The sequence below is a fragment of the Ptiloglossa arizonensis genome, chromosome 14, assembly GCF_051014685.1.
Source record: "Ptiloglossa arizonensis isolate GNS036 chromosome 14, iyPtiAriz1_principal, whole genome shotgun sequence".
Taxonomy (NCBI): Eukaryota; Metazoa; Arthropoda; class Insecta; order Hymenoptera; family Colletidae; genus Ptiloglossa; species Ptiloglossa arizonensis.
This window is the reverse complement of record NC_135061.1, coordinates 5,465,067-5,491,362: the sequence shown is the minus strand read 5'-3', so window position 1 is coordinate 5,491,362 and position 26,296 is coordinate 5,465,067. Positions and strand designations below refer to the sequence as shown.

Below are 26,296 nucleotides of genomic sequence, written 5' to 3'. Positions count from 1 at the left end.
GTCAAAATTAATTGCTGTAGGGGAATCAATCATTTTTAATGCATAAATAAGATGCATATTGTAAGATAAATGTTCGGAACATGTATGATTGTTAGTAACAATCGCGGAAATGAACAAACATTTACCGAAACCGTTCGTCTTCGCAAATTTAGCAATATCTCGATGTTTATTTATCATATTTATTAACAACCGTCGTAGGACCGTAGATTAAACAATTATTAACAATGTTCTGGTAGAAATAATGGCTAAAAATCTCATTTGGTTGAAATATTCTTTGTTTGCGATGGAATTTTTGATTGAGGACCAACCGACATTGTCAAGGATACACGTATCGATTATCGATTCACAAATGTTCATTACGATGATTTTTCTATCTAGAGCGATTAATTGAATTTCGAAGTTTTTAAGTAAAAAATGCAACTTCCACGTGTATTCCAAAAATTATAAAAATTAAGCAAATGTTAAATTAATGTACCTAATAAACAATTGTTACTGTCCATATATTAAAACTTTACGAAACACGTTTTTACTACGAATCTCGACCAAAATCGATTTGTATAAGTTAATTAATCATTTGTAACGCATAAATAAGATGCACATTCTTCGATTAATATTGGGAATATGCATAAATATTAGTAACAATCACGGAAATGAACAAACATTCACCGAAACCGTTTGCATCCGCAAATTTCGCAAAATTCTGATGTTTATTTATCATAATTATTAAGAACTGTCGTAGGACCGTAGTTTAAACAATTATTAACAATGTTCTAGTATAAATGATGGCTAAAAAGTCATCAATTGCTTGAAATATTTCGTTATATCGAACAAAAACAATCGAAGTAACGGTAAGTCACCTTGATTGGGGTATATATAGCCCCACCCGGTTGCCAAAAATTTCATTCGAGGAGGGGCCGCCGAGGTGGACGGATCTCTTCGTTTTAGGTGTCTGGACCCTCCACGGACAACAATGAACACCGGTTACCCTCTCCGTAACCGCCACTGACCACCGCCCATCGGTGGCAAACATCTAATTTTGTTTTTTTTTTTTTTTTTTTTTTTGTACTAACTCGCTAATTTTAATTCCTATTTGTTTTTCCATGCTTCTTTTTTTTGCAGTGCTTCCTTTATTTTCTAGTTGACATGTTTTTAACCATTCCCAATTCTCAATTCCTTCCTCTTAGCTAGGCACATCAGGAAACGAAGAAAGAAGAAAGAAGAGTACACTCTCATCGTAACCGCCTCTTTACCCATAAGCTTAGACTAAGTTAGTTTTAAGGCCACCATGTACGAATATCTGTGCTCTGCCGAGCAATTATCCAATCTTTAGTTTATTTTTGCTCGCTTCCTCGTCTCACAGTCCGGCCACCTCTGCTTGTTGCATAAGCAAGTGACCGGCCGTGGAGGTGGACCGAACGGTCGATCGCCGTCGCTTCTGGTGCGTTCGCTTTGAGAGAGAACATGCTGCGAACACAGGGGCAGGTGTTCGCACCGGTCCCTGCGGAAGCCCTTGATCCATCATAAGACCCTCTCTTCGTCATCCTCCGTGGGTCAGGTCCACGCTCTGCGTGGCTCCTGACGCGGAGTTGGGAGAAACGGGGCACTCTACGGAGTGGACGGCGTCGCGCATATCCTTGAGAATCGGGCCCACTGAGAGGAAACGGGACCGACCTAGTAGGAACAACTCTACGGTTCGCGTCGCGTCTTTCCCAATTTTGCCTAATCTTTCCATAATGTAATTGCTCGGCAGAATTGAACGAGGAGATCGAAGGAACATTGATTCCTTCTATCTCTGCAGTTAGAATAAGTTAGTTTTAAGGCTGTGATCTGCCAAGCAATTATCCAATCTTTAGCTTAATTTTGCTCGCTTCCTCGTTCCTCGGTCCGGTCACCACTGCTTCTTGTATAAGCAAGTGGCCGGCCGTGTAAGTAGTCCGAACGGTCTATCGCCGTCTCTTCCGATGTGTCCGCTTCCAGAGGAGGCATGTTGCGAGCACAGGAGTAGGCATTTTTGCCGGTCCCTGCGAAAGCCTCCAAAATAAGACCCTCTCGTCGTAAAGATGGAGAAACGGGGCACTCCTCTAGGGGAGTGGTAGGCGTCGTTCGTTTTCTCTGGAATCGGAACCACGGAGGGGAAACGGGATAGACCTAGTAGGACCAACTGCACGGTTCGTGTCGCGTCTTTCCCAATTTTGTCTAATTTTTCCATAATGTAATTGCTCGGCAGTACTAAACGAGGAGATCGAAGGAACATTGATTCCTTCCATCTCTTTGGTTTAGTATCTTCGTTTGTATCGCGTGTCGAGGGAGATCGATGGAACTTTGATTCCATCTATCTCTCTCCGGGTCTCCGCTCGCAGCAACCTCCACGTGGTGAGACCTGGTAATCGGTATTACTCGCGACGAACAATAATTATTCGTCGCGGGTAGTACCGAGCTAATTGGCTGCGAATTTAGAATAGTTAGTTAATATATAAGAAACGATTGAATACTTCAAGGAACAACACTTTTACAATACGTATGAAAGTTTGAGTATGACAATGAAACGAAAGAATGCAATTGTACCTTCGATGTAACGTAGTCTTTCAATAAATTCATTTCGAGTAACAACAGCAGATTTTTTTCTACCTATTATTTGCTTCCATTTCCTTAAACCGATCCTATCACATTGCTGAAACTACCTAAAACAATACCAATACGAATATTATGTACTCCTGATACCAAAGTTCCAAAATCAGGGAACAACTTTAGCAAAAGTACAGATATTCTTTCGAATGTTCCTCTAAATTACATTTTGCGAAAATTTTTGGAAACGACGTCACTTCTAAGAATCTGCCGAATAGAAATACCTCTTCGAATATAATGTTCTCCTTTCACCGAAGTCCAAAATGAGCGAAAAATTTTGACATAGATTCAGAAATTCATTCGAATATCCCGTAAAATTTTAATTCGCGGAAATTCTTGGAATTTTACGTCATTTCGAAGAAGCCGCGAAATAAGAATACCTCCTCGGCTATCGTGTGCTCCTGATACCAAAGTCCGAAAGTCAGCGAAAATTTTAACATAGATTCAGAAATTCATTCGAAAATCCCGTAAAATTTTAATTCGCGGAAATTCTTGGAATTTGACGTCATTTCGAAGAAGCCGCGAAATAAAAATACCTTTTCGGGTATCGTGTGCTCCTGATACCAAAGTCCGAAAGTCAGCGAAAATTTTAACATAGATTCAGAAATTCATTCGAATATACCGTAAAATTTTAATTCGCGGAAATTCTTGGAATTTGACGTCATTTCGAAGAACCCGCGGAATACGTATACCTCCTTGGCTATCGTGTGCTCCTAATACCAAAGTCCGAAAGTCAGCGAAAATTTTAACATAGATTCAGAAATTCATTCGAATATACCGTAAAATTTTAATTCGCGGAAATTCTTGGAATTTGACGTCATTTCGAAGAAGCCGCGAAATAAAAATACCTTTTCGGGTATCGTGTGCTCCTGATACCAAAGTCCGAAAGTCAGCGAAAATTTTAACATAGATTCAGAAATTCATTCGAATATACCGTAAAATTTTAATTCGCGGAAATTCTTGGAATTTGACGTCATTTCGAAGAACCCACGGAATACGTATACCTCCTTGGCTATCGTGTGCTCCTAATACCAAAGTCCGAAAGTCAGCGAAAATTTTAACATAGATTCAGAAATTCATTCGAATATACCGTAAAATTTTAATTCGCGGAAATTCTTGGAATTTGACGTCATTTCGAAGAAGCAGCGAAGTAAGAATACCTCCTCGGCTATCGTGTGCTCCTGATACGAAAGTCCGAAAGTCAGCGAAAATTTTAACATAGATTCAGAAATTCATTCGAATATCCAGCAAAATATTAATTCGCGGAAATTCTTGGAATTTTACGTCATTTCTAAAAACACCGGAATAAGAATACCTTCTCGAGTATCATGTTCTCCTGCTACCAACGCCCAAAATATACGGAAAATTCTAGCAAAAGTTGGGGAATTCATTCGAAAATCTTGCAATTTTCGCAAATTTTGCAATATCTCAATGTTTTCTTGTCATAATCATTAATAACCATCGTAGGACTATAGTTTAAACAATTATTAACAATGTCCTATAACAAATAATGGTTTAAAATATCATATCGTTGGAGAATTCTTTGTTCGCGATGGAATTGTTGTTATTGAGATCGAACCGATATTGTCAAGGCTGGAAATGTTTATCGATTCACTAACGTCCATCACGATGATTTTTCTATCTAGAAAAGCGATTAATTGAGTTTCGACGCTTTTACATAAAGAATACAGCTTCCACGCGTATTACGAAAATTATAAGAATTAAACAATTGTTAAATTTATGTACCTAATAAACAATTGTTACTTTCCATGCTTTCAAACATTAAGAAACACGTTTATACCTCGAATCTCGGTCAAAATTAATTGCTGTAGGCGAGACAATCATTTTTAATGCATAAATAAGATGCATATTGTAAGATAAATCTTCGGAACATTTACAAATGTTAGTAACAATCGCGGAAATGAACAAACATTAACCGAAACCGTTCGTCTTCGCAAATTTAGCAATATCTCGATGTTTATTTATCATATTTATTAACAACCGTCGTAGGACCGTAGATTAAACAATTATTAACAATGTTCTGGTAGAAATAATGGCTAAAAATCTCATTTGGTTGAAATATTCTTTGTTTGCGATGGAATTTTTCTTTGAGGACCAACCGACATTGTCAAGGATACACGTATCGATTATCGATTCACAAATGTTCATTACGATGATTTTGCTATCTAGAGCGATTAATTGAATTTCGGAGATTTTAAGTAAAGAATGCAACTTCCACGTGTATTCCAAAAATTATAAGAATTAAACAAATGTTAAATTAATGTATCTAATAAACAATTGTTACTTTCCATGCTTTGAAACATTAAGAAACACGTTTATTCCTCGAATCTCGGTCAAAATTAATTGCTGTAGGGGAATCAATCATTTTTAATGCATAAATAAGATGCATATTGTAAGATAAATGTTCGGAACATGTATGATTGTTAGTAACAATCGCGGAAATGAACAAACATTTACCGAAACCGTTCGTCTTCGCAAATTTAGCAATATCTCGATGTTTATTTATCATATTTATTAACAACCGTCGTAGGACCGTAGATTAAACAATTATTAACAATGTTCTGGTAGAAATAATGGCTAAAAATCTCATTTGGTTGAAATATTCTTTGTTTGCGATGGAATTTTTGATTGAGGACCAACCGACATTGTCAAGGATACACGTATCGATTATCGATTCACAAATGTTCATTACGATGATTTTTCTATCTAGAGCGATTAATTGAATTTCGAAGTTTTTAAGTAAAAAATGCAACTTCCACGTGTATTCCAAAAATTATAAAAATTAAGCAAATGTTAAATTAATGTACCTAATAAACAATTGTTACTGTCCATATATTAAAACTTTACGAAACACGTTTTTACTACGAATCTCGACCAAAATCGATTTGTATAAGTTAATTAATCATTTGTAACGCATAAATAAGATGCACATTCTTCGATTAATATTGGGAATATGCATAAATATTAGTAACAATCACGGAAATGAACAAACATTCACCGAAACCGTTTGCATCCGCAAATTTCGCAAAATTCTGATGTTTATTTATCATAATTATTAAGAACTGTCGTAGGACCGTAGTTTAAACAATTATTAACAATGTTCTAGTATAAATGATGGCTAAAAAGTCATCAATTGCTTGAAATATTTCGTTATATCGAACAAAAACAATCGAAGTAACGGTAAGTCACCTTGATTGGGGTATATATAGCCCCACCCGGTTGCCAAAAATTTCATTCGAGGAGGGGCCGCCGAGGTGGACGGATCTCTTCGTTTTAGGTGTCTGGACCCTCCACGGACAACAATGAACACCGGTTACCCTCTCCGTAACCGCCACTGACCACCGCCCATCGGTGGCAAACATCTAATTTTGTTTTTTTTTTTTTTTTTTTTTTTGTACTAACTCGCTAATTTTAATTCCTATTTGTTTTTCCATGCTTCTTTTTTTTGCAGTGCTTCCTTTATTTTCTAGTTGACATGTTTTTAACCATTCCCAATTCTCAATTCCTTCCTCTTAGCTAGGCACATCAGGAAACGAAGAAAGAAGAAAGAAGAGTACACTCTCATCGTAACCGCCTCTTTACCCATAAGCTTAGACTAAGTTAGTTTTAAGGCCACCATGTACGAATATCTGTGCTCTGCCGAGCAATTATCCAATCTTTAGTTTATTTTTGCTCGCTTCCTCGTCTCACAGTCCGGCCACCTCTGCTTGTTGCATAAGCAAGTGACCGGCCGTGGAGGTGGACCGAACGGTCGATCGCCGTCGCTTCTGGTGCGTTCGCTTTGAGAGAGAACATGCTGCGAACACAGGGGCAGGTGTTCGCACCGGTCCCTGCGGAAGCCCTTGATCCATCATAAGACCCTCTCTTCGTCATCCTCCGTGGGTCAGGTCCACGCTCTGCGTGGCTCCTGACGCGGAGTTGGGAGAAACGGGGCACTCTACGGAGTGGACGGCGTCGCGCATATCCTTGAGAATCGGGCCCACTGAGAGGAAACGGGACCGACCTAGTAGGAACAACTCTACGGTTCGCGTCGCGTCTTTCCCAATTTTGCCTAATCTTTCCATAATGTAATTGCTCGGCAGAATTGAACGAGGAGATCGAAGGAACATTGATTCCTTCTATCTCTGCAGTTAGAATAAGTTAGTTTTAAGGCTGTGATCTGCCAAGCAATTATCCAATCTTTAGCTTAATTTTGCTCGCTTCCTCGTTCCTCGGTCCGGTCACCACTGCTTCTTGTATAAGCAAGTGGCCGGCCGTGTAAGTAGTCCGAACGGTCTATCGCCGTCTCTTCCGATGTGTCCGCTTCCAGAGGAGGCATGTTGCGAGCACAGGAGTAGGCATTTTTGCCGGTCCCTGCGAAAGCCTCCAAAATAAGACCCTCTCGTCGTAAAGATGGAGAAACGGGGCACTCCTCTAGGGGAGTGGTAGGCGTCGTTCGTTTTCTCTGGAATCGGAACCACGGAGGGGAAACGGGATAGACCTAGTAGGACCAACTGCACGGTTCGTGTCGCGTCTTTCCCAATTTTGTCTAATTTTTCCATAATGTAATTGCTCGGCAGTACTAAACGAGGAGATCGAAGGAACATTGATTCCTTCCATCTCTTTGGTTTAGTATCTTCGTTTGTATCGCGTGTCGAGGGAGATCGATGGAACTTTGATTCCATCTATCTCTCTCCGGGTCTCCGCTCGCAGCAACCTCCACGTGGTGAGACCTGGTAATCGGTATTACTCGCGACGAACAATAATTATTCGTCGCGGGTAGTACCGAGCTAATTGGCTGCGAATTTAGAATAGTTAGTTAATATATAAGAAACGATTGAATACTTCAAGGAACAACACTTTTACAATACGTATGAAAGTTTGAGTATGACAATGAAACGAAAGAATGCAATTGTACCTTCGATGTAACGTAGTCTTTCAATAAATTCATTTCGAGTAACAACAGCAGATTTTTTTCTACCTATTATTTGCTTCCATTTCCTTAAACCGATCCTATCACATTGCTGAAACTACCTAAAACAATACCAATACGAATATTATGTACTCCTGATACCAAAGTTCCAAAATCAGGGAACAACTTTAGCAAAAGTACAGATATTCTTTCGAATGTTCCTCTAAATTACATTTTGCGAAAATTTTTGGAAACGACGTCACTTCTAAGAATCTGCCGAATAGAAATACCTCTTCGAATATAATGTTCTCCTTTCACCGAAGTCCAAAATGAGCGAAAAATTTTGACATAGATTCAGAAATTCATTCGAATATCCCGTAAAATTTTAATTCGCGGAAATTCTTGGAATTTTACGTCATTTCGAAGAAGCCGCGAAATAAGAATACCTCCTCGGCTATCGTGTGCTCCTGATACCAAAGTCCGAAAGTCAGCGAAAATTTTAACATAGATTCAGAAATTCATTCGAAAATCCCGTAAAATTTTAATTCGCGGAAATTCTTGGAATTTGACGTCATTTCGAAGAAGCCGCGAAATAAAAATACCTTTTCGGGTATCGTGTGCTCCTGATACCAAAGTCCGAAAGTCAGCGAAAATTTTAACATAGATTCAGAAATTCATTCGAATATACCGTAAAATTTTAATTCGCGGAAATTCTTGGAATTTGACGTCATTTCGAAGAACCCGCGGAATACGTATACCTCCTTGGCTATCGTGTGCTCCTAATACCAAAGTCCGAAAGTCAGCGAAAATTTTAACATAGATTCAGAAATTCATTCGAATATACCGTAAAATTTTAATTCGCGGAAATTCTTGGAATTTGACGTCATTTCGAAGAAGCCGCGAAATAAAAATACCTTTTCGGGTATCGTGTGCTCCTGATACCAAAGTCCGAAAGTCAACGAAAATTTTAACATAGATTCAGAAATTTATTTGAATATACCGTAAAATTTTAATTCGCGGAAATTCTTGGAATTTGACGTCATTTCGAAGAACCCGCGGAATACGTATACCTCCTTGGCTATCGTGTGCTCCTAATACCAAAGTCCGAAAGTCAGCGAAAATTTTAACATAGATTCAGAAATTCATTCGAATATACCGTAAAATTTTAATTCGCGGAAATTCTTGGAATTTGACGTCATTTCGAAGAAGCCGCGAAATAAAAATACCTTTTCGGGTATCGTGTGCTCCTGATACCAAAGTCCGAAAGTCAGCGAAAATTTTAACATAGATTCAGAAATTCATTCGAATATACCGTAAAATTTTAATTCGCGGAAATTCTTGGAATTTGACGTCATTTCGAAGAACCCGCGGAATACGTATACCTCCTTGGCTATCGTGTGCTCCTAATACCAAAGTCCGAAAGTCAGCGAAAATTTTAACATAGATTCAGAAATTCATTCGAATATACCGTAAAATTTTAATTCGCGGAAATTCTTGGAATTTGACGTCATTTCGAAGAAGCAGCGAAGTAAGAATACCTCCTCGGCTATCGTGTGCTCCTGATACGAAAGTCCGAAAGTCAGCGAAAATTTTAACATAGATTCAGAAATTCATTCGAATATCCAGCAAAATATTAATTCGCGGAAATTCTTGGAATTTGACGTCATTTCGAAGAACCCGCGGAATACGTATACCTCCTTGGCTATCGTGTGCTCCTAATACCAAAGTCCGAAAGTCAGCGAAAATTTTAACATAGATTCAGAAATTCATTCGAATATACCGTAAAATTTTAATTCGCGGAAATTCTTGGAATTTGACGTCATTTCGAAGAAGCCGCGAAATAAAAATACCTTTTCGGGTATCGTGTGCTCCTGATACCAAAGTCCGAAAGTCAGCGAAAATTTTAACATAGATTCAGAAATTCATTCGAATATACCGTAAAATTTTAATTCGCGGAAATTCTTGGAATTTGACGTCATTTCGAAGAACCCGCGGAATACGTATACCTCCTTGGCTATCGTGTGCTCCTAATACCAAAGTCCGAAAGTCAGCGAAAATTTTAACATAGATTCAGAAATTCATTCGAATATACCGTAAAATTTTAATTCGCGGAAATTCTTGGAATTTGACGTCATTTCGAAGAAGCAGCGAAGTAAGAATACCTCCTCGGCTATCGTGTGCTCCTGATACGAAAGTCCGAAAGTCAGCGAAAATTTTAACATAGATTCAGAAATTCATTCGAATATCCAGCAAAATATTAATTCGCGGAAATTCTTGGAATTTTACGTCATTTCTAAAAACACCGGAATAAGAATACCTTCTCGAGTATCATGTTCTCCTGCTACCAACGCCCAAAATATACGGAAAATTCTAGCAAAAGTTGGGGAATTCATTCGAAAATCTTGCAATTTTCGCAAATTTTGCAATATCTCAATGTTTTCTTGTCATAATCATTAATAACCATCGTAGGACTATAGTTTAAACAATTATTAACAATGTCCTATAACAAATAATGGTTTAAAATATCATATCGTTGGAGAATTCTTTGTTCGCGATGGAATTGTTGTTATTGAGATCGAACCGATATTGTCAAGGCTGGAAATGTTTATCGATTCACTAACGTCCATCACGATGATTTTTCTATCTAGAAAAGCGATTAATTGAGTTTCGACGCTTTTACATAAAGAATACAGCTTCCACGCGTATTACGAAAATTATAAGAATTAAACAATTGTTAAATTTATGTACCTAATAAACAATTGTTACTTTCCATGCTTTCAAACATTAAGAAACACGTTTATACCTCGAATCTCGGTCAAAATTAATTGCTGTAGGCGAGACAATCATTTTTAATGCATAAATAAGATGCATATTGTAAGATAAATCTTCGGAACATTTACAAATGTTAGTAACAATCGCGGAAATGAACAAACATTAACCGAAACCGTTCGTCTTCGCAAATTTAGCAATATCTCGATGTTTATTTATCATATTTATTAACAACCGTCGTAGGACCGTAGATTAAACAATTATTAACAATGTTCTGGTAGAAATAATGGCTAAAAATCTCATTTGGTTGAAATATTCTTTGTTTGCGATGGAATTTTTCTTTGAGGACCAACCGACATTGTCAAGGATACACGTATCGATTATCGATTCACAAATGTTCATTACGATGATTTTGCTATCTAGAGCGATTAATTGAATTTCGGAGATTTTAAGTAAAGAATGCAACTTCCACGTGTATTCCAAAAATTATAAGAATTAAACAAATGTTAAATTAATGTATCTAATAAACAATTGTTACTTTCCATGCTTTGAAACATTAAGAAACACGTTTATTCCTCGAATCTCGGTCAAAATTAATTGCTGTAGGGGAATCAATCATTTTTAATGCATAAATAAGATGCATATTGTAAGATAAATGTTCGGAACATGTATGATTGTTAGTAACAATCGCGGAAATGAACAAACATTTACCGAAACCGTTCGTCTTCGCAAATTTAGCAATATCTCGATGTTTATTTATCATATTTATTAACAACCGTCGTAGGACCGTAGATTAAACAATTATTAACAATGTTCTGGTAGAAATAATGGCTAAAAATCTCATTTGGTTGAAATATTCTTTGTTTGCGATGGAATTTTTGATTGAGGACCAACCGACATTGTCAAGGATACACGTATCGATTATCGATTCACAAATGTTCATTACGATGATTTTTCTATCTAGAGCGATTAATTGAATTTCGAAGTTTTTAAGTAAAAAATGCAACTTCCACGTGTATTCCAAAAATTATAAAAATTAAGCAAATGTTAAATTAATGTACCTAATAAACAATTGTTACTGTCCATATATTAAAACTTTACGAAACACGTTTTTACTACGAATCTCGACCAAAATCGATTTGTATAAGTTAATTAATCATTTGTAACGCATAAATAAGATGCACATTCTTCGATTAATATTGGGAATATGCATAAATATTAGTAACAATCACGGAAATGAACAAACATTCACCGAAACCGTTTGCATCCGCAAATTTCGCAAAATTCTGATGTTTATTTATCATAATTATTAAGAACTGTCGTAGGACCGTAGTTTAAACAATTATTAACAATGTTCTAGTATAAATAATGGCTAAAAAGTCATCAATTGCTTGAAATATTTCGTTATATCGAACAAAAACAATCGAAGTAACGGTAAGTCACCTTGATTGGGGTATATATAGCCCCACCCGGTTGCCAAAAATTTCATTCGAGGAGGGGCCGCCGAGGTGGACGGATCTCTTCGTTTTAGGTGTCTGGACCCTCCACGGACAACAATGAACACCGGTTACCCTCTCCGTAACCGCCACTGACCACCGCCCATCGGTGGCAAACATCTAATTTTGTTTTTTTTTTTTTTTTTTTTTTGTACTAACTCGCTAATTTTAATTCCTATTTGTTTTTCCATGCTTCTTTTTTTTGCAGTGCTTCCTTTATTTTCTAGTTGACATGTTTTTAACCATTCCCAATTCTCAATTCCTTCCTCTTAGCTAGGCACATCAGGAAACGAAGAAAGAAGAAAGAAGAGTACACTCTCATCGTAACCGCCTCTTTACCCATAAGCTTAGACTAAGTTAGTTTTAAGGCCACCATGTACGAATATCTGTGCTCTGCCGAGCAATTATCCAATCTTTAGTTTATTTTTGCTCGCTTCCTCGTCTCACAGTCCGGCCACCTCTGCTTGTTGCATAAGCAAGTGACCGGCCGTGGAGGTGGACCGAACGGTCGATCGCCGTCGCTTCTGGTGCGTTCGCTTTGAGAGAGAACATGCTGCGAACACAGGGGCAGGTGTTCGCACCGGTCCCTGCGGAAGCCCTTGATCCATCATAAGACCCTCTCTTCGTCATCCTCCGTGGGTCAGGTCCACGCTCTGCGTGGCTCCTGACGCGGAGTTGGGAGAAACGGGGCACTCTACGGAGTGGACGGCGTCGCGCATATCCTTGAGAATCGGGCCCACTGAGAGGAAACGGGACCGACCTAGTAGGAACAACTCTACGGTTCGCGTCGCGTCTTTCCCAATTTTGCCTAATCTTTCCATAATGTAATTGCTCGGCAGAATTGAACGAGGAGATCGAAGGAACATTGATTCCTTCTATCTCTGCAGTTAGAATAAGTTAGTTTTAAGGCTGTGATCTGCCAAGCAATTATCCAATCTTTAGCTTAATTTTGCTCGCTTCCTCGTTCCTCGGTCCGGTCACCACTGCTTCTTGTATAAGCAAGTGGCCGGCCGTGTAAGTAGTCCGAACGGTCTATCGCCGTCTCTTCCGATGTGTCCGCTTCCAGAGGAGGCATGTTGCGAGCACAGGAGTAGGCATTTTTGCCGGTCCCTGCGAAAGCCTCCAAAATAAGACCCTCTCGTCGTAAAGATGGAGAAACGGGGCACTCCTCTAGGGGAGTGGTAGGCGTCGTTCGTTTTCTCTGGAATCGGAACCACGGAGGGGAAACGGGATAGACCTAGTAGGACCAACTGCACGGTTCGTGTCGCGTCTTTCCCAATTTTGTCTAATTTTTCCATAATGTAATTGCTCGGCAGTACTAAACGAGGAGATCGAAGGAACATTGATTCCTTCCATCTCTTTGGTTTAGTATCTTCGTTTGTATCGCGTGTCGAGGGAGATCGATGGAACTTTGATTCCATCTATCTCTCTCCGGGTCTCCGCTCGCAGCAACCTCCACGTGGTGAGACCTGGTAATCGGTATTACTCGCGACGAACAATAATTATTCGTCGCGGGTAGTACCGAGCTAATTGGCTGCGAATTTAGAATAGTTAGTTAATATATAAGAAACGATTGAATACTTCAAGGAACAACACTTTTACAATACGTATGAAAGTTTGAGTATGACAATGAAACGAAAGAATGCAATTGTACCTTCGATGTAACGTAGTCTTTCAATAAATTCATTTCGAGTAACAACAGCAGATTTTTTTCTACCTATTATTTGCTTCCATTTCCTTAAACCGATCCTATCACATTGCTGAAACTACCTAAAACAATACCAATACGAATATTATGTACTCCTGATACCAAAGTTCCAAAATCAGGGAACAACTTTAGCAAAATTACAGAAATTCTTTCGTATGTTCCGCTAAATTACATTTCGCGAAAATTTTTGGAAACGACGTCGCTTCTAAGAATCTGAATAGGAGTACCTCCTTTTTATCTTAACTCTGTGTAGGAGCACAAACCCAACATTTTCTTAATTCTTAGTTCAAAATTTAAATAATCCGAAACGTACAAGTGGCACAATCTATTGATTGATTAAAACGGAGAAATCGGTACATCTTTTTAGAAAAAAGAAGCACGCTCCATTAACTCTAAAAGGCAGAACACGGGCTGCGAATGTGGCTCATAAGTCTCTTGGTCTCTTGCCTCGATGCATTTACCAAGCAAGTTTCTCCATAAGATTGGTTTACGAGGAAACGGGGTTGCCTCGAACAACCATGAATAAAAGCCCCAAATGGGGACCGGACGAGGGAATGTCATTCGTGCTAAGTTAACACATACTTAGCACGTGTTCGCTAACCTTTTAATGGTCGACATGATTTATGCAACGGAAGTTTTAATCCCTCGAATGATGGAGCTCCGCGGCGAATGATTTATTATCAATTATGATTTATTACCGTGCCATGGATTGTTCGCACAAGTTCGTCCCGCCGTATCATTCTGTTTCGCTGACACGTTTAATAATTTTCCGGAGCAGCACCTTCTGCCATGGCTTTGTATTTATACACCTACATTTGTTTTTTCTTTTTTTTTTTACATCATATGTTCCTAAAATATTCTGACGTCGATACGAAACACGCGTGAATTTTTCATTTTGCGCGCCGCGCTCGCTGCATCGTGTTGCAAGCTGTCAGAGTTTTCCTTTTTTTTTTCTGTTAATTCTAGTTAACGAGGACACGTCTATTACGAAATCGGATGCCAAAATGCGTATTGCCTTCGTTTTATTTTTAAAAAATATATATTTTACGAAATAAATTATGTTCTCTATTAACGAATCTCGAAATATAATGGTTTTTTGGTCAAATTGCAAAGAACTTAATTTATTCGCTTTTAATATTTTCTATTATTTTCATGGAAACTGTACAGCGTTATTAGCTTCAAAGAATTTCAGAGATCTGTAGAAGGCAACGGATTACCAATAAGGTGTCCTAAAAGATATCTTCTAAGAGATTTTTTTTTATTTAAAATGATATTCACCTTTTTGTAAGGTAATGGTGTTTATTTAAGTTTAATAGTATCGGACGAAGGACTGCGTGCAAATAAGAAAACGAAGAGAAAGTTAATGGACCCATCAGTAACAGGCCCTGCCATTACATCAATTACTGGTTTATTTATGAAAAAAAGTGAATTAAAGCTGCTAGGCAGAGAATTTAGTACATGTATCAGCATTTAGCGACGGAAATTCAAAGACCAATGATACAGCTCAGATGAGGTGCAGAGGATTTTGAATAGTTATTTACAAAATTATTTAATAAACCGATTAAACTAATTGTAAAGTATATGCAGTACAGGTGGCGCAATCTGTGGCTATTCGGCCAAGTTTGTAGAGGAATAGTTTCCATTTCCACTGCCAGATGTCGATGCATGTACTAAATTCACTAATTAGCAGCTTAAATTCGCTTTTTTACATATATAAACAAGTGATTGATGCACTTTAAAAACTCAGGTTAAATCAATTCATGCTAAAGAACCACAAGGAATTGAAAACTTCCAGAATTTCTTATAAATTTTTACATTATGTTAACAAATTATACCGTGTTGTTAAACTTAACATAAAACTTATATTTAGCAGCAAAAATCAAAGAGTGAACTCAAATGAGGTACAGAAGATTTTTAATTGTTGTAATCAAAATGATTTAATAAATTAATTAAACTAGGATAATTTTGCAGTACGTAAAGTACTAGTGGCGCAATCTGTGGCTACTAGGCCAAGTTTGTAGAGGAATAGTTTCCATTTCTACTGCCAGATGTCGACGCATGTACTAAATTCACTAATTAGCAGCTTTAATTCGCTTTTTTACGTAAATAAACAAGTGATTGATGTAGTTTAGAAAATTATATTGAATCAATTCATGCTACGGAACCACAAGGAATTGAAAAATTCCACAATTTCTTATAAATTTTTACATTACGTTAACAAATTATACCGCGTTATTAAACTTAATATAAAAATTATATTCAACAGCAAAAATCATAGAGTCAGCTCAAATGAGGTACAGAGGATTTTTAACAGGTTGCAAAATGATTTAATAAATTAATTAAACTACGATAATTTTACAGTACGTAAAGTACTAGTGGCGCAATCTGTGGCTACTCGACCAAGTTTGTAGAGGAATAGTTTTCATTTCCACTGCCAGATGTCGATGCATGTATTAAATTCAATGATTTGCAGCTTTAATTCGCTTTTTTACGTAAATAAACAAGTGATTGATGTACTTTAGAAACTCAGGTTTAATCAATTCATGCTGCAGAACCAAAGGTATTGAAAAATTCCACAATTTCTTATAAATTTTTATATTACATTAACAAATTGTACTACATTGTTAAATTTAATATAAAAATTATATTTAACAGCAAAAATCAAAGAGTCAGCTCAAATGTGGTACAGAGGATTTTTAATTGTTGTTTGCAAAATGATTTAATAAATTAATTAAACTACGATAATTTTACAGTACGTAAAGTACAAGTAGCGCTATCTGTGGCTACTAGGCCAAGTTTGTAGAGGAATAGTTTTCATGTCCACCGCTAGATGCCGACGCATGTACTAAATTCACTGCTTAGCAGCTTTAATTAGCTTTTTTACGTAAATAAACAAGTGATTGATGTACTTTAGAAACTCAGGTTTAATCAATTCGTGCTACAGAACCAAAGGTATTGAAAACTTCCACAATTTTTTATAAATTTTTACATTACGTTAACAAATTGTACCGTGTTATTAAATTCAATATAAAAATTATATTCAACTGCAAGGAAATGGAAAATATTCCACTACAAACTTGGCCAAATAGCCACAGATGGCGCCACTTGCATTTCACGTACTGTAAAATAATTGTAGTTGAATTAATTTATTAAATAATTTTGCAAACCACTATTAAAAATCCTCTGTGACTCATCTGAATTGAATCATTGGTCTTTCCTGTTAAATATAAGTTTTATATTAAGTTTAATAACGAAGGAATAATTTGTTAACATAATGTAAAAATTTATAAGAAATTGCGGAAGTTTTCAATTCCTTGTGGTTCTTTAGCATGAATTGATTTAACCTGAGTTTCTAAAATACATCAATCAGTTCTTTATTTATGTAAAAAAACGAATTTAAGCTGCTAATTAGTGAATTTAGTACATGCGTCGACATCTGGCAGTGGAAATGAAAACTATTCCTCTATAAACTTGGCCTAGTAGCCACAGATAGCGCCACTTGTACTTTACGTACTGTAAAATTATCGTAGTTTAATTAATTTGTTAAATCATTTTGCAAACTATTAAAAATCCTCTGTACCTCATTTGAGCTGACTCATTGATCTTTGCTGTTAAATATAATTTTGATATTAAGTTTAATAACTTAGTATAAAACCCTTTTTTATCAATTATACAATGATTTCTTTCAACAATTTATCCAAAACTTGATACAAACTTTGACTCAACAATATAAAATATTATATTAGAAAATACAAAGAAAACAGACTACATTGAGAATAACAAAGCAATAAAGATTAAGCGATACATTTTTAAAAAGATAGGTCAATTAAATGAAATCTTAAATTTTAATTGTAAAGCAATTGGTGTGGAAAATAAATGTTAATTAGGTGATGAAGATACATGCGCACTTAGTTACATTCAATTACACTTTTACGATCACTCTATTCAATTTCGAAACCTAAATGTATAAAAAGCATTCGAGAAAATAGCTTTCTAATAATGTATGAACATTATATATTAATGGTAATATTATTCGCTTTATATATGATCACTTTATTCTGAATGTAAAGATTCTGTATAGAAAAATAAAATGTCTCATTTATTATAAACCGAATAAACTTAACGTTTCGAGAATATATGCTCTCACTTCGCTATTCGTACGCAATAAATAAACATTTTTCATGAAATCTCTTACGGCTATGTACGTAAAAACAGAAGCCACTTTACGAATAGGAAATTACCTTAACGCATTAGGATCCGCTATTTGTTCCTTAAAAACTTATTTCTGCGCCCGGTGAAATTCAAAACAATACTTTTCTAATCTATTTCGAGTTTTTTGAAAGTCCCCTCGACTCCGAAGAGATCGTTCGCAGTCTTGCTTTTGCCAATGCGTAAAGCCTCGTCCACTACAGACAATTTCTCTTCTTCGATGAACCATTCCCGTTTACTGTCAATTTCCTTTATTTGATCCTCCTGTATTTTTGATATCGATCCTGCCTTTCCACCGACTTCGTTCGGGAGTATGTCGAGGGAAACGAACTCTTCCAAAGTTTTTAACGATGAATGTAAATGCATCTAGAAATAGAATTTTTCATATCTCTTATAAATGTATAGGTGCTTAAGTAAAAAGGAAACGAACGATTTTTTAGCAAAATGCGCGTACAGTACGAATATTATACGATATCGTGAGCAAATAGAGCGAAGACACTGTCGAATAATTTTTATATACGTTAGACCCAGTCCTTACGAAAACTGGTTAAAACATTTGATTACAAATCGTAATTTCTTCCAGAATTAATATTTCCCTCTCTCTGTAATACACATGTTGCGAATCACACACATTTTACACACACACATGTGTTGCAACATATACGTAGGGCAGCATGAATATGTAAGAAGTACAAGTTCTACTTTGAAAAATTATACTCAAGGAATTTCTTATACTACGAAATCTTCTGCAAAAGTTTCTTATATTTTATTCCAAAGAATTTTCTAAAAAAACAGCAACGATTTATCATTTCCTTTTCGAATCTTTAAACATTTCAACGATACGGCTCAGTTCAGTTCCGTATAAAGTATCACGTAAATCTGTGGAATTCTCATGTTTTCTGAAATACCTTACAAAACACCAATTAACAAAAATCTTATATACGATGTGTGTAGTAATTATACCAAAAGCAGTTCAACAGAATTCTGCGCGATGAATTAAATTTCACATAAAATTGGATATGTCGTACGGACTTCTAATTAGCTTCAACAGGAATTAAATCCCGTTCTGCTAAGTTACAATTAAAATGCTCTAAATAAATGGCTATTATTTCTTACAACTATCATTTTAGTATTTAAGTTTGAAATCTAAGATAATTTCCAAACTACGAGATTTAAAACAATTCTAATATTTAATTTTGGAAATCAGTGGTCTACGAAATTTTGTTCATCTACGAACTAACGAAACTTGAGCTTTGATAGTAACACTTATCGAAATCTAAACATTTATCCAAACCTTCAAAATGTACGCTTCTACTTTTTATATTCAAGGTTTATCGTTAACATTAGTTGAATTAAAACAAGTCTTTGGTATTCGAAACAGTCATTTGTTTCAAGTATAAACTTTCACGTCGAGATTTTAGATTTTTATTTCGGAGACTCGACGTAGATATTCTAACTCTTGAGATTTTTACATTAAATTTCAAATTTGAAGTATTTCTTTATCTCCGCAGAGCATAATTTGCTACGCTAAACAGTGCCTGTCATTTTTTCGAGAAAATATTGACGTTGTTGCTCTACAGACCGGAAAATTATCATTTCACGCAAAGTGCAACTCGTAAAGCAATTATTGTTGACGTAATACAATGTTGAAGATTAAACGGCAAAGGATAAGTGGATGCACGTAACTTTTAGAAAATTATATCGATTAATAAATAATAACGAAATTAATGATTCGAAACTTTCGCACTAAATTATAAAAAATATTGTCCGTAGAATTTTATGCTGTACAAGTTTTAGTAAAATGTGAATCGATACGACAAAATCGATCTACTTTAAAAAAGAAATTTGTTGGAATAACTTTTAAGAAAACTCCTAATAGTGTAATATGATTCATAGTTAACTAGGAAGCAATTAAAATTAACGATGAATAGAAAGGTATCGTTTTGCACATATTACAACATATCATAACGGAGCACACCATCGACAAGTTCTCAAAGTTGTAAAATGTTTTTGATAATAATTCGACAATAAGAGATCAATTGACCCGTGTTACAAATTTATGGTAATACGTTGCGATAATCTAGAAACCGGTTTTCACACTGCATACAAATGGAAACGATAAATTGAAAACTACAATTCTCGAGGAGAATATTGTAAGCAAACCGGTTCTCACGATTCATGAAAATTAAAACGACAAAATGAAAACTGCTACTCCTGAGAGGACAATCTAAATTGCCAGACTCTCTGTTTACAAATGTATCGAACATTTGCCGTAAATGGAACTGAACATATAACCGTTAAAAGCGCATTTGAAATTCCAAACCGAGTAATGTTTAAAGCCACGTTACGGTACAACGGTCAGAGATCGAGTATTCCTCGTAAATAACGCGAGAAATGTTAATAAAAAGAATCTTTCCTTCTCGTAAAATTGCCCTTCGCGAACAACAATATAGAATTCCCGTGGATCGTTCGATTAATCGTCACGAGAACGTGCAATCGTAAACGTACATTAACTCCAAACGCAGAACGTATCTTTTCACGAAAGCTACAATTAGTGCATCTTGTCCCGGATCTACTAATTGGACTCATTAGTAAGGCTACGTGGCAAATTCTACGCGAATCGAGAAACGTCGAAAGGACTTCCTGTACGTGGAACACTGTCGTGTCTTTGATTTAATACGTGAAACATATTTAACGAAGTAAATGCGAAAATAATACGAAAATAATCGTTAAGTGCCGAGCTCTGCTAACGTCGATTAATAAAATGGTCGTCGTTTTCTATCGCACATGAACGTAACCATTTAATCGGAGATAAATTAATGAAGCTAAGGTAACCATTTAATCGAAGATAGATTAATAAAGTTAACGTAACCATTTAATCGAAGATAGATTAATAAAGTTAACGTAACCATTTAATCGAAGATAAATTAATGAAGGTAAGGTAACCATTTAATTGAAGATAAATTAATGAAGCTAATGTAACCATTTAATCGAAGATAGATTAATAAAGTTAACGTAACTATTTAATCAAAGATAAATCAATGAAGGTAAGGTAACCATTTAATCAAACATAAATTAATGAAGCTAAGGTAACCATTTAATTGAAGATAGATTAATAAAGTTAACGTAATCATTTAATCGAAGATAAATTAATCAAGCTAAGGTAACCATTTAATCGAAAATAAATTAATGAAGCTAAACATTGATCTCTTCGATAATATTCGTTTCGTTGAGTACACGTGCCCTACGTTATGCTGATCGGAATTTTATCGGTTCATTTTACACGCATATACCTCAAAAGTTTCACAGCTTGCGCTGCAAATACTATTATCGTGTTCCTCACCATATTCCACAATTCTTTCTTCATGAAGGGTTTCGCCATGTTCATTATCACGTCCATCACTGGCGGTGTGTTGATGAAGTGTATTCCCTTCAAACGAACAGGTATCGCTTCTTGAACGTACATCACCAGCTTCTTCATACCCATGGGACTTATTCGACCAACGTGACCCAACGAAACGTTCGCGGAGTCACCGATGAAAATGTAACCTTCACAGGTGCCAGTTTTCAAACCGACTAAATCGGACACCATAAAGAACGATTTGGTAACGTCTTCGAAGGAATAGTGCGACGGATCGGGATCCACCAGTTTTCCGAAAAGTACCTTGTGACCTTGCTTCGACAGTCCCGATAGTCCAGTTATGGCTCTGAATCAAAGAATTAGAAACTAATTAATCAAAAACTCAACGTTTATTCTTTTCTCTTTTAAAGTGTTTCGATCTTTCCACACGAAGTCTGCAAAGTTTCAAAATCGATCGAAGGACATTTCTTTAAAATCGATCGAAGAATCTTTTTTTCAAAATCGATCGAAGAATATTTTTTCAAAATTGATCGAAGGACATTTCTTCAAAATCGATCGAAGGAGATTTCTTCAAAATCGATCGAAGAATCTTTTTTTCAAAATCAATCGAAGAACTTTTCTCTATATTATAAAATATATTAATTTACGTTTACACAATGGTATCTACAACTGTTATCAAACCCAAAGAAAATGTGACCGAAACATGTAAAATGTACACGTATTCAAATGTATGCTCACGTCAGACTACATTCCTTAATTTAAATTTATGTCTTATTTGCTAGTGAATTATCGAGAGAATATTTACATTTGTCAAGTGATATCGAACGAAACTGACATACCGAATGACTTGAAATTCTTCGTTGTTAAAACGATAGTACAAATATATATTCTTTGTCGACTCGAACGAACATTTATTCGACACTTTGAGACAGATTTTTTGCTGTATTCTCGCGATTACGCTTACCACGATTTGTTTCAAAAAGTTCGTTCCACCGGTCCGCTTTGAAAAAAAAATCGAGAAGAAGTCTGCTTCATGCCCAATCGATCAATTGCTCGATCAAAAGTTCGAAAAACTAAGAAAGGACTTACGCGACATTGAGTGCCTGGCGCAGCTCTTTCGAGCCCAAGGGATCCCTAATCGAGAAAAACTCTGGAACGTGGGACCTGATCGTGAAGAAACTCTCCGCGGTGTTCTTCGCGGCCTCCATGCTGTAATAGTTGCTGTGCAAGAAGAGTATCAGATGGAGATCCGTGACCTTCGGCAGGTGCTGTTGCTTGTCGCACCATTCTCGTAGCAGCTCGATATCGGACATCTTGATCTCCGGGTTCTTCTTCAGTTCCTCCTCGAGAGAGAACGGATACGGCAGAGGTAACATCTTCTTGGTGGTCATGGTGCTGCGGCTAAAGACACGGTGTAAGATCGAATCTCGTCGTATCGATACGCGAAAGTGTCGGTGTAGTGTCTCGTCTCGTCGCGTCGAGTTGGTAAGAATTTACAGGAGTCCTTGAATCGTTAAAGACTGCAGAGTCGTCGTCACTGAACCGCAACGTAGCTTACGCGTTCACCCGATCGTTACCGGGAAATGTGATCGTCCACGCAGTCTTCGATTCCTGTTCGTTCGACTGTCCACGTATTTCGTCCGAGCGGTCGGTTCGAAGTCTCGACGAGGACTGACGGAAACGTCTCGACTTCAATTCGTATCAGAAATGAATCGTCGGGTGAGATCGGTGCGCGTGTAGTTACGGAAGGCTCGTTCGAACGTTTCTATTAGAACGCAAGGAGAACGTCTGCGTTTCCGATACCGAGAACCGACACTTCTTTTTCAACGAGTCGCGAAGGATGAAGGATAATTAGTCGATGCGCATTGGATCGTGCTCGATCGTTTCACCGTGCACACGGAATCGCGAATCCACGTAGACATAAACCACAGACAGAGAGCATTGCCGCGCATCCTCGCGTACGAATCGTTGGGGTACCGTCGCGCCAGTTAACGTTAATTAATTTTCACGGTGGAGCATCGGGGATTACGAAAACATCCGCCCGGAACAGAGGAGACGTTCATCGCCGTGAAGTATCGCGACGCTTTCTAATTTAATCATTTTCTGATCTAGTTCCTCCCGTTGTTCCGTTTCAGCCACGAGCATATCTGCCGCACCACCGCGCGTGAAACGCCTCGGATGGGGACGCTCGTGCTAATCTTACGGTGGTATACTCGAATTCCAGTAATCGGGGAATACCTGAACCGGCTCTATCCTTGGAGTAATTGCAAGCGTACACTCACACCCGGAATACTTTTGAGATTTGTAAATTTCTAAGGTGTAATAGGTTGTAGCGAACTAGTACTGTACTGTACTGTTCAAGAAGGTTTATCGAATGGCAAAATTTGTTCAGATGAAATATTTCGGGGAATATTTCTAAGGTGTACTAGGTTGTAGCAACCTAGTACTGTACTATACTATTCAAGAAGTTTTGTGGTTCGATAAAACTTATTCAGACGAAATATTTCGTGGAATATTTCTAAGGTGTATAGGTTGTAGCAACTTAGTACTGTACTATACTGTTCAATAAGTTTTATCGAGCGACAAAACTATTCTTGTATCAACATTAACGATAATTTCAGTACGATGTACTTTTGATTTATAATTATGTGAAAAAAGAATCGAAGAATGGAATTATATTTAATATGTAAATACGTATTTATATACAAAGTACAAATAAGGACACAAGCGGGGACACGATTCGCCAATTGCGTAGACAAAAATCATGTTTATTTCTTACATATACAACGCATAAACGTCATATAAGTATTTAAAATGAAGTGCGACCGATCAAATGCAAACGCAATAGGAGTAACCAAGTTATTATCTATTCTTGAGGACAACTGGATCGAGCTGCCTAAAGAAATGGCCGACACTTATGGAGTACTTCATTTCGGACTTCGACCACAAATAGTTAAGATGTGCCCGAAGAAAGTTTACATTTCCCGCGACAGGATATTGGCGCTAGTATCGTTACTCTGTATTCAATCACAACGCATCTACGTCATACGCTTTGATATGTATACGAAAAACTTGCGAGATGGTGTAACAAAATATTCAAGAACACTTTTGAACTCTATAAACGTTACAATCGTACCAAGTAATTGTTGTTCGTTTGGTTATAAAGTAAACGTGTTTCTATTATCATAGCGTTGTCGATAACAATCGACTGTTAAGAATTAATGTACTATGAACCGTTTAGATGATCCTCCGGGTCTCATGAAAGGCAGAAAACCATCTTTCATTGGAATGAACGGTATTTCCTAATTGAATTCTTATCATTTTTAATAACATTATAATTCCAACTTCTATTTGGTACTTGTTAAATGCTTCGTACATCATTTCCATTGGTTTGCTACTTGTTTATGCGTTTACGTCTCGTGTCTAATAAACAAATAAACATTGTTATTTTCTATTAACAAATTTTATCTATTTTTTAGGGGGTCCAGAAACAGATGAGCAGCAACGTTTAAGATTTCAGGTTGAACTAGAATTTGTTCAGTGTCTTGCTAATCCAAACTACTTGAACTGTACGTTCCTTAATGATTATTATATACTTTGTCATAATTTTTAAAGATACTAATAATTACTTTCATAGTTTTAGCACAACGTGGATACTTTAAGGATTCAACGTTTATAAATTATCTTAAGTACCTGTTATATTGGAAGGAACCTGAATATGCAAAATATTTGAAATATCCTATGTGCTTGTACTTCTTAGATTTATTACAATATGAACATTTTAGAAGAGAAGTAGTAAACTCTCAATGTACGAAATTTATAGACGATCAACAAATACTATTATGGCAACATTATACCAGACGTAGGACAAGACTGTTACAAACTGCTGCTGAACAAACGCAGCATGTAAATCCTCAAAACAATGGTATTGTACAACCTAAAGTTCCTTGAGTAATATATGTGAAAAACAGTATTAAATGGGTCCACAAAAACTGTGACACTACATAAGATTACTTCTATACTATAGTTCCTTATCAGAATTGTTTTATTAGTTATGTTTTTTGACTGTGATAAATCATAAATAAAGTACTTTTCTATGTTTATTATACACCTGTGATTACACTTCTCCCTCTTTTCCTTCTATCTGTTATTTATACTTCATTTATATTTAAAATATAATACTGTAGAAGTTAGTACAATAATAAATATTAGATGTGTATCTATATATTTAAAAAGTTGCAAAACTATTCTTTTATAATTAAAGAAATATAATTTCAATAAACAAATAAATATATATACAGAGTTTGGAGAAGTTTATTAATATTGTGCAATCAGTGGAAACAAATTGAAATAAAGGCACTCCAATTGTAGAATCTGATTTTGGACGAGTGATGCTGAAACCTGAATAGCTGTTCATAAAGTTTATGACTATTTATGCCTCAAGACAATGGAAAGGGTGGAAAATCATCATTGAAGATATGAATAGCAGATACAGACTTTGCAGCTTTAGTAAGTCTACTTGTTTTATTCTGTTACAAAATTTGTTACATTTTGAAATATTGTATATAAATATAATATTTCAAATAATATTTGGCTTTGGGTATCTTTTGCCTTATGAAAATTTTTTTTGTAAAAAAATAATAATTTTTAAAACTGGATGATAATAAAAATATATCTACACATTGGTAGTTCTATATATCAAATTAAATTTTACGATATACGGCCCTTACATTTAAATTACTATGAATGCAATACTTTGGTATTAATTATATATACAATTATTAAATGTAACATTAATATTTCAAACAAAATTATAATAACTTGATTGTGGCTTATATGGTAAAAACCAAACATTTTTTAGGAAAAGTTATTTTATATATAATATTATTAATCCATTATTTTCTAATTTGTTAGATGAAGTTTCATACTTCTTACATGGATGTTTTATTTAAAATTCATTTTTAAAATAATTACACATGTACGTATATTTTGTCATTTTATGTACAATGTATTTATTTGAAATTACAAATGTAAATGTATGAACACTATACATAAAAAAGTTAATAAAATACCATGTAACATTATTTTAGTATCTAAAATGGAAGTACTTCAAAGTTTTTATCATTTTTCTAAATAGTTTCTTACTTTTATAGTGAAACTTAGGCTTCATTTAACCGGCAGTGACAACTGATTGTTTTACTATAATTATTTTAACA

General features: G+C 36.0%; 2 protein-coding genes across 4 annotated transcripts; one reads left to right on the top strand and one right to left on the bottom strand.

The window, feature by feature from the left end:
- Positions 1–17,588: 17,588 nt before the first annotated feature.
- Positions 17,589–22,916, bottom strand: LOC143154282 (alpha-tocopherol transfer protein-like). Of its 2 annotated transcripts, XM_076326245.1 has the most exons (4): positions 22,658–22,916; positions 22,170–22,481; positions 21,063–21,426; positions 17,589–18,085 (listed from the first exon to the last, which is right to left on the bottom strand). In XM_076326245.1, the coding sequence occupies exons 2-4, from the start codon at positions 22,469–22,471 to the stop codon at positions 17,828–17,830; spliced, it is 924 nt and encodes a 307-aa protein (XP_076182360.1). In that variant the 5' UTR covers positions 22,472–22,481; positions 22,658–22,916; the 3' UTR covers positions 17,589–17,827. The 2 variants fall into 2 exon arrangements, with proteins under 2 accessions (XP_076182360.1, XP_076182359.1); XM_076326244.1 differs by having other exon boundaries at positions 22,170–22,907.
- Med31 (mediator complex subunit 31) lies at positions 22,016–25,618 on the top strand. 2 transcript variants are annotated; one of them, XM_076326247.1, is made up of 5 exons: positions 22,016–24,245; positions 24,322–24,375; positions 24,560–24,649; positions 24,718–25,005; positions 25,452–25,618. In XM_076326247.1, the coding sequence occupies exons 2-5, from the start codon at positions 24,339–24,341 to the stop codon at positions 25,487–25,489; spliced, it is 453 nt and encodes a 150-aa protein (XP_076182362.1). In that variant the 5' UTR covers positions 22,016–24,245; positions 24,322–24,338; the 3' UTR covers positions 25,490–25,618. The 2 variants fall into 2 exon arrangements, with proteins under 2 accessions (XP_076182362.1, XP_076182361.1); XM_076326246.1 differs by having other exon boundaries at positions 22,016–24,375; positions 25,452–25,601.
- The last annotated feature ends 678 nt before the right edge of the window (positions 25,619–26,296 follow it).